Raw genomic sequence first — 10,107 nt, 5'->3', positions numbered from 1 at the left:
GAAATTAAGAATAGATTTAAAAATAATAAACTCGGATGAATAGTTCTGTATTGTTTATAGTATATTTTTTTTAAGTTAAAGATTTAGTAAAGAAAAGTAAATTGTGATAAACAACTAGTATATTCAAAATACAGAAAAAGTAAAAAGTTTTGATTATACATTCATTTTATTACACTAATCTATTTATTAAATGGATTTAAAATCTTAACAATGCTCCAGTGTTGAGAATAGATGTTTGATACAATTTGTTTTAACTAACTTAAAAAAAAAATCAAAATCATGTATTCGGTCATATAAAAATTAAACATTAAAAGTTTTTTTTAAAAAAAAATAAACATTAGACAATAATAAAATTCTTATTATATTATTAAGTAAACAAGGATCTGCCCCTTGCAGAATCTTTTAACAAGGAAACCATATTGTTTGTAAATCCAGATTCCAGCGCTGAAACAGAAGTGTAATAGAGAAGAATGTAATATAAACTGCATTTGCTAAGTTGATACAACAATTATTTCTAGTTAACGTCATTAAATTGGAAAATAAATTATTCTATATACTAACCAAATCCCAATTGTATTGATTTAGCTCTGGAGTTTCCCACTCCAATTGGTATTTTTGCTCAAATACCAATTGGACGGCCTTACTTTTTGGCCGAAATCCTTCCTTCGGTGGTACTCCGGGAAGCAAAATAAATGGACTAAAATATAAACATCCATAGTAAATAACACTTGTAATTGATTTTTTTATTATTAATTCATTCCAAATATATTAAAAGTATACTTACACTTCAGTAGTGTTTACACCCAGCACCCCCACGATTTTCTCCATTGGCTCCTCTATCGGAGTTTTACAGGAAGCCGGATAGACGAAGTCTTTTGGAGCCCAATAAGATCGAGTCTCGTACTTTCTTAAGGCCCAATCCCACCTGTACTCCTGATGCCAGACGGCATCAGCATAAGGAGCATCTCGTATGTAAAACGAGGATGAATCCAAAGGCCAGTTCTTTATTCCATCCCTTGAAGGTGCATCTATCCATTCCGACATTATAATTTGAGCTCTGAAATAAAAATAAAAGAAAAAGGTTAACAGAGAATCAATACAGACCACTGCCATGATGAAAGATAAATTATTGTGTTAACAATAACTTCCCAGCAAACACTGTTACATAATAGTTATGTAACATTTATGTAACAATTTTGTAACATTGTTATAAGCAGGTTGTAATACTTCATTGTGACAATTATACTAATTGGAATTACATATTTTTATTTATTTTGAAAATTTCATTTTTCTCCATAGAAAATTTAAATGTAAACTTCAAATTAATTTTGGAATTTCAGAGTACATTAAAAAAAAAAAAAAATTTCAAATAAAAATAAAAATTAGTGATATTATAGTAAATATCGTAAAAAGTTTCAAAATAGCTTCGTCACATCACTTTACTTTTACTTCTTTAAAAAAAAAATTTTTTTGGACATTAATAATTATAATGAATAATGCTGATAATAATTGTCTAATGATTTAATATCATATTATGTGACCTATTTTATTAATCATAACAAAATATTGTATCTGTTATGTCACTTAGTTTTGTGAAAGTTTTCAATCTATAGGTTGAAATAAGTCAAAATATATGTCAAAGTTTAATCTAATTTTTGACATATAGATAAAAAAAGGTCCATAACGATTGTTACATTACGTCAAAATCTATGTGTATTTTGTCATGTATTGTATGCAAATTTCAAATAAATATAAAAAAAATAATATAAATAAATTCAAATAAAATTCAAATAAAATAAATTAGTTTAAACAATTGTGGTTACTTACAATTTTTGAAGTAGATATAGAAGTTACAATAATTAACCGCAACCAGCTTTACTTCGTTGTTTACAGGGATGACTTGTGTTGTTTTGTTTTCAGTTCGTTATTTTAGCACTTAAAGCACTAACGACTATTTTTAACAGTTAATTCACAATTTCTAAATGTTATTTCGAACACCGTACCTTGGTACAAAAAAAACTTGTTTTCTTTATGTCTCGAAATAACTTGCACTAATTTTGTTTAAAATTAGAAAGAAAATAATGTATAGACTGTTATAATGATACGACGACTGTATTAAACAAGATTGCTAATTATTAGTGCTAATTACTTCTTTAATGAAGAAGACAAGCTTTCTTTTAATAATCACCGCGATTAACAACTTAATTAAACGATCGAAGGGCCGACTCACGACACTGTTCGGGCAGAAACTCACCGGAGTATTTGACAGCAATCGTACAAAAACAGGGGTTTATATAGTAGCTGATTGGGGATGAATTGTTTAAAAGGCACGTAATCGAGCTAAAATCTATAAGTCACGTAGTCACGTATTCTGGACGATTTCTAGAAAGCACGTAGTTAGTATTCATTTCATTTATAATTATTAACATAGACAAGTAATATGACACTCGCTTTTACAATAATTTGTTTAAACTTTCATATACTTAGTCATTTTACATGCATTCATGCTTATAGGTTTTAATTCAGGACTCTAGTGTCTAAATCAAAAATCTTCTTACGCGTATATAACTTTGCGCTGTTTATGATAAGCGAGCGGCAGCAGATTAATTACCATGAGTATAGATAATGAACCGACCGCCGCGCCGCCCACTTTTCACATAAGTCTAGATCGCGGTCGATTATAATTTCAATAGTCTTAGTAGGTAACTTGTTAACACAAAACTTACTACTTTATCATATCTGTTTTTACATTTGCATTATATATACTATATATATATATATATATATAATTATGCCCTTTATTTTTAAGCATTAATTATTAATAATAATGAATTAATGAACATAGCAATATCTGAAGTCTATTAAAAATTATTTACCTTATTTTACTATTAAGATTAAGATTAATAAGAATCAAAAACAAAAGAAAGTTATATCTAGGGATGTAACATATACATATACATATATATCTTATCTCTAATTAAGTCGAGTTTTATTATAATTTGTTGATTAATAGAAAAAGTTATATCTCGGGATGTAGCACATACAAGCATGCTACACATGCCTCTGTACATTGCCTTGTCTCTCCTGTTGTCTTTACTTGTCTCTCCTTCCTTTTTTCCTTTTGGGCCTACAAGCTTAGGGGCTAGAATTTCATAACAAATGCACAAGCATTTGGAGGCTGACTTAACACTTTATGACGATCTTTTATTTTGTTTCCAGCACAATTTCAAAATTACAAAAACGAATTTGATTATAGCTAAACATTTTGTTGTAACTTTTGTTCACAACAAAATGCCGGAGAACATTATGTTGCATGTATATGTGTATAGTATATGTATAATTATGTATACAAAATACATATATGAGACATTCTCTAAAAAAAGGCACTTAAAAAAAAGTACTCAGTTTTTTTGGCAATAATATATCTTTTAGTACATTTAAAAACTAAAAGAAAAAACATGATTTTAGGTCCGTGCAATGCGGGGTTGCTACACTGTCAAGGATCAAACTTTTTACCAAAATAATTTTCGAACCTCTATAACTTTAAAACAAATAAATGTATTTTAAAACGCCTAGAGAGTTTTTTCTGCAGAATTACCTAAACTTTAAAACTATGTATCACAAAAATTTTTTAAATTTATATTTCATAGAAAAAATTAAAATTTTTTTAAAAATTTTTAACCCTTTATGCCCCCTTTGATTTTTTTCAAAATTACCTCAAAATATTTCTTTTTTTATTACCTTTTTATCCCACCAAAAGAAATTTTGGGACAGCAATATTTGTATGAGTTACAAATTAAAAACTAGCTCAGCGCACGCTCTTAATTCGAGAAAATGCTCTCGCGAATAGAATTCGAGTATCCAAAAATGCCACTAGGTGGCACTGATGAATGCTTTCTTACAACCAAGTTTATTTACGCATATTATAAGTATCGCGACTTTTTGTACCTGTAACATTTTCTACTTTTAATGAATGGTAACTTTTTTCGCAGTAAGTACATTTATAATTTTTTTTTACTATTAATTGTCTAAGTTTTCTGAAAAATACCTTTTGTTAAAAGTTTTATTCTATTTTAATTTAAAGACCATAACAGGTACAAAAAGTCGCGATACTTATAATATGCGTAAATAAACTCGATTATCAGAAAGCATTCATCAGTGCCACCTAGTGGCATTTTTGGATACTCGAATTCTATACGCGAGAGCATTTTCTCGAATTGAGAGCGTGCGCTGAGCTAGTTTTTAATTTGTAACTCATACAAATATTACTGTCCTAAAACTTTTTTTGGTGGGATAAAAAGGTAATAAAAAAAGGAATATTTTGAGGTAATTTTGAAAAAAATCAAAGAAGGCATAAAGGGTTAAAAATTGAAAAAAAAAAATTTTCAATTTTTTCTATGAAATACAAATTTAAAAAAATTTTGTGATACATAGTTTTAAAGTTTAGGTGATTCTGCAGAAAAAACTCTCTGGGCGTTTTAACATCCATTTATTCGTTTTAAAGTTATAAAAACTATTTCAGTAAAATATCAAATTCCAGACCATTTCCGTTCTCATGAGACTATCGTGAAAATCAAAATTGTCAGCCAAATGCAACGTCCAATGGGCCTGAAGGATTTCTCCTACTTTTAATTCTAAAACCCCTTAGTCGACAAAATTATCCCATTTTGACATCAAGACAAGGAATAGAGGCTTGTCGCAAAATTTCTATCGCCGCTGTACAATTTTCCTCTTTAAGCGATTAACACCTGTCCCGGCTACGGCCTGCCAGATCTGTTGGTCACAAGAAAGTAGGAAATGCCGGGACTAAGCCCGTCTGCGCGTCGGACCCCTGCGTAGAACTTTTGCATAGCAAGTATAACGCGAATGGCGGACGTAAAAATAAAATATAATCTTCTAACCGACGGAGTCCAGTGCGAGCTGGTTGAGTGAGGTTTCAGTTAATTCAATATTAAACAATTCGAAAATCTTGTTTCTTAACCGGCCAGTCCGTACGTGTAGTACCTGCGCCGTCTCAATTCAGTGGTTCTATACTAAATTTTCTATATCCTACAAAACAAACATTGCAAGTTTTGTTAGCTTCTCTGTATTCTCTTTTGACAAAATGTTAAAAGAAATTTTAAAATGGAAAGTGCTACATCTGTTTTATTTTCTTAAAAACTACTGAAATAAAGTCAACATAATTAAAAATAACTTAATGAAGCATCGCAGGTTTTTCTTTGAAAAGTAGGATAACGGTCCCGCAAATTAAGCAAGGTCCTTCAGACCTTGGCAGCTTGGTGCCTCCCTAAATTAAAATTTAGAGCCATCTCAAAAGCTCAATTTTTAAACAATAAATAAGTTCTGGTTTGTAACATCCTGTACTGTATAAATTATTAATATCAAAATACATTATGTAGGATTCTTCAATATTTTCGTTAAGATCTGACCCCATAAATCTGTTGTTTGCTTTTGCATACAGATTTGAGCATTGAGAGACACCGCCTCTAATACCTTTCTCCAAAAAAGCACTATATCTATACATATATCAGTCAACAATTCCAATTCCACTTTTGTTAATTTTAGCATTGCATCAAATGCAAGCCCAGGTGCAGTATAATAATGTAAAGCATCCAGATTATAAGCTGACATACAAGTTTCTCGAAAATTTTCAAATATATCTGCCAAAAGTAAAACATTTGTTATCAAATATAAATCCAAATAATCTTCTAAACTTTTTAAATTAATTGTGGTCCAAACATGACAAGCGTGAGTATAGTCGTCTTCTGAAATTTGCGAATAATTTAATTTGGAATAAAATTCTTCTTTACTACGTATTTGATAAACGATAAATATTTTTCTTTTTTTATGGTCAAAAGCTTAACAGATCCTTCGAAACTCGTGCATAATTATTTTATAAAAAATGAATAAAGGTTCCATTGGAACAATTTTCTTTAACTAAGAGTCAACTAGATTTGCGATATCTTTTAATTTATTCATGAACCATAAAATGCAGTCTTTTCCTCTATATAGTTCAAAGGTTGAAAGAGAATCATCGAACTCACATTTTAGGTAAAATGCGACACTATGTGGCACATGTTTTTGATAAGCAAAAAAGACCATTTTATTATCTTTAATTGGTTCTAACATGCTTTCAGTATCGGCATAGACAGCAAATGGAACTTTTTCTTTAAATTTTAAATTTTTGAATTTCAAAATATTATCTTTTTCGTTTTGTAATTTTACTCTACATTTGTTTAATACTGTACAATCAAGCTTATGATTTTCTAGAGAATATTGGTATTTAAAATGACATAAGCACCTATCACAAATCAAAATTTGACATTTACTTTTTGTCATTTGTGATTTAACCAAGCGATACAAATTACGAATCCATGCAACATGATGAAAATCATTACCGAAATCTTGATTTTTTATCATTTATAAGTGAATTGTCGGTTTTTCAGAATATTGTTCACTTAACCCTTAAACCGCACACTTCCGAATCCATCCTTAAACCGCACACTGGGTGTGCGACACCCGGGGACTTTAAAGTGTGTTCTCCAAGCTGGAAAAGGATATTATGGTTCAGAAAAATTATCTTATGTAGCTCAGTACATCTATTTTGAAGAAAAATAAGTTTCATAATGATTTATTTAATCTTAATATTAAAAAAAATGTTTTTTAAAACTACTGAAATCACCTTAAACCGAAAACTGGGTATCAGCCACCTAGAAATTTTTCGCTGTTAATTTCATAAAGTTATCAAATACACAAAGACACTTGGGTGACTAATGTCCCTCACGGAACATAAAGTTAAGTACAAAATGTGTCGTCCAATAGCGACATATGTTCATTTTTTACGACTTTATACGAGATATTAGAGTAAAAAGCTAGAATATGGGTGTCGCACACCCAGGGTGCGGTTTAAGGGTTAAATATAAAGGAACTATATCCGATTTTTTTTCAGTGCAATCAATGCTATAAATGTTTATTTTTAAATTATTCATTTTTTCAAATTTAGGTACGTCTGTCAGCAATGGGAAAATTAATTCCTTCATATTTTAATACGGTTTTAAAATGAGGATAATTACTAGTAATGCAAGAGTTATTTTCAACAGGATGTAAAGCTGATATTATGGACCAACAAAAGCAAAATTTGTCTTTATTTCTATATTTACAACTGCATGTTTGTCCCTTATAAATTTTGGTAATTCTGTAAATGTACTAAGACCTTCTTGTAAAAAAGCATTTCTATTAATATTTACAATTGAATTTACAATTTCTTTTAAAGACCACCCTGACTCTTTTGCATTAAAATCTTTAACTTTTTTTAAAATGTACTGAATTGTACTATCAAAGAATAATTTAATATTTGAAGAATGCAAATAAATTTCATTCTTGTATTAAAAAATTTGTTTTCTTTAATTATTTCCCCATCGCTCAAAGTTGTAAAATTTGCTGCAAATTTAAAATTTACTTTTAAGCCATTGTTTTTTAAAGCATTTTTCAAACGATTTTTAATTGAAGGGTGTTAGGGGTGGGGTTTCGCAATGTTCAAACAGGTATGCAAAGGCAAATAACAGATTTATGTAAAATCACTTTAATCCAAACGAGTTAGTCATATATTATGTATTTTGATGTAAATAATCTATATGGGGCAGGAATGAGTGAATCTTTGCCTTATTCTGAATTTCAATGGCAAACGATTTTAATGTTTTTGGTATCTCAGATGATTCTTTAGACGATTATATTTTAGAGGTTGATTTAGAGTATCCAGAAGAATTACATCATTTACATAAAGATTTACAGTACCGTCCGCAATTGTCAGTCCACCCATTTTTAAAGGAATGACAAAAATTTTTTAACATAAAATTAATGAAAACTAAAATTTTTTTTGGTTTATATTTTGAAAGACGATAAAATTTTGAAAAAATAAGACCTTACAGAAGTCATTTGGCCAAAATTTGTAGAAGATATTCCTAAAAATCGTCATTTTCAATGTTTTACAAAAATTTAAATAACTTCTAAAATAATGAACGCTTTTTAACAATCTCAGGCTTATTTTAAAGGTCTTTTTCTACGGAATAAGAATTACTTATAGACATTAACCTGTCATTTTTAACTTGGAATAAGCATGACGTCAAAATTGGACAAAAAAATTGGAAAAATTTGAAATCAATTTTTTGTACTAAAAACTATTCTAGAACATATATAAAACATGATATGGTGTAGATTTTTCAAGAAAATTTAATAGAAATATATTTTTGAATTTCAAAAATTATTTTTCTTTTAATAATATTATTTCAAATTTTTTGAATTCTTTTGTCCAACTTTGACGTCATGCTTATTCTAAGTTAAAAATGACAGGTTAATGCCTATAAGTAATTCTTATTCTGTAGAAAATGGTCTTTAAAATAAGCCTAAGATTATTAAAAAGCGTTCATTATTTTAGAAGTTATTCAAATTTTTGTAAAACATTGAAAATGACGATTTTTAAGAATATCTTCTACAAATTTTGGCCAAATGACTTCTGTAAGGTCTTATTCTTTTCAAAATTTTATCGTCTTTCAAAATATAAACCAAAAAAAATTTTACTTTTCATGAATTTTATGTTAAAAAAATGTTGTCATTCCTTTGAAAATGGGTGGACCGACAATTTCGGACGGTACTGTATTATGTCCTGAACATTTTACACCTCCAGGGAGTAGTTTACCTAAATTAATAACAAATTTGTTGCCAAAAGACAAGTATATTATTCAATATAAAAATTTGAAGCATTATTCCCAGTGGGCACAGGGACGTCTAAAAGACGTCTTAAAGACGTCCCTTTTAGTCCGCGGACGATTCGGGGACAATGATGGCAATGTCTCTGAGTCATCAAAAAGACAACTAAAAGACGATCTATGTCTGGTCCAAAAAACGTCTAAAAGACATAAGAAAGGACGTCTAAAGTACGTCCAAAAGACGTCTTTTGGACGTCTTAAATTTATTTTAAGTTTAATTTTATTTTTTCTAAAATGTAAAGAAATAATGAAAAATTCCTACGAAGCTGGGATCGAACTCGGATACCTTGGGCTTGAAACACTGCGCCTTAAGCACGTCAGCCGTTCAAGACAGATATGAACCTTTACAAAGTTAACGATCTCACTTGTCAATGAAATGAATTTAACTTAAAAAAATTCCAATGAATTTCACATTCATAAATTTCTAAGTCCAAGTTAAAGTTAGAAAATAATATTTTCTATTTATGAAAATTTTTCTATTTTCAAATGTTGAATGAAAAAGACGTCTTTTAGACACCTTAAAGACATCTAATTGGCAAGACATAGAACATGAATAGGACGTCTTTAAGACATATTTTTGTACAAGTCCAAAAAACGTCCGCAAAAAGACATCCTTAGGACGTCTTTTGAACAAGTTTGCCCACTACGTTTACTTTTGGGAATTAAATTTTCTAAAATACACAGGGTTTTAAAATTTAAACAAAGGCAGTGATTAAAGCTTTATATTGTATTAAATACAGAACTTAGAAAGCAATCTAGTAATGAATTTGAAAAAAAAATTATAAACTAATCAACAATGCTGTATTTTGAAAAACGATGGAAAATGTCAAAAAATATGAAGACGTTAGAATAGTTTAAAAATGGGAAGGAAGATTCCCGCCGATGATTGTCCACTACCGAACATCATCGATGTCTTTGACCTTCTGGGAGAAGCGGATCCAGTGGCAATTGTCATTGATTTCTTTGATGTGCTGGGAGTAGTGGATCCACTGCCGAACATTATTGATTTCTTTGATGGGCTGAGGGAAGTGGGTCCACTGCCAGACATGATTGATTTCTTTGATGAGTTGGGAGTAGTAGGTTCGCTGCCAGACACGACTGGCATCTTGTATATGTTCGGTAGACCTTGCCGTGGTGGCGGGGCTTTTCACTAAAGGACAGCCAACAGGGTGGTTCCCTGACTTTAAAACCAAAAACTTTAAGTATGAGCGATTGTGAAAAAGAAGAAGAGTACCTGCGGGGTAATGCTACGGCTAAATCCCTTACTGGTTCCGATCGTCAAGCGCTTTCGAGCGTGGGGACAGTGGCGAATGGCCCAAGGATGCAGGAGGGCAACAACGCG

General features: G+C 30.1%; 1 protein-coding gene across 1 annotated transcript; it reads right to left on the bottom strand.

Annotated features, from left to right (window-relative positions):
• Window positions 1–396: 396 nt before the first annotated feature.
• Window positions 397–9,870, bottom strand: LOC122512744. Its single transcript, XM_043628777.1, has 4 exons — window positions 9,764–9,870; window positions 785–1,057; window positions 562–697; window positions 397–444 (listed from the first exon to the last, which is right to left on the bottom strand). Exons 1-4 carry the CDS (start codon window positions 9,868–9,870, stop codon window positions 403–405), a joined length of 558 nt encoding a protein of 185 aa, XP_043484712.1. The 3' UTR covers window positions 397–402.
• Between the last annotated feature and the right edge of the window lie 237 nt (window positions 9,871–10,107).

Source organism: Leptopilina heterotoma, unplaced genomic scaffold (assembly GCF_015476425.1).
Source record: "Leptopilina heterotoma isolate Lh14 unplaced genomic scaffold, ASM1547642v1 Lhet_125, whole genome shotgun sequence".
In the NCBI taxonomy this organism is placed as follows: domain Eukaryota; kingdom Metazoa; phylum Arthropoda; class Insecta; order Hymenoptera; family Figitidae; genus Leptopilina; species Leptopilina heterotoma.
The sequence above is the reverse complement of the archived record's forward strand: the minus strand, read 5'-3'. Positions and strand labels throughout refer to the sequence as shown.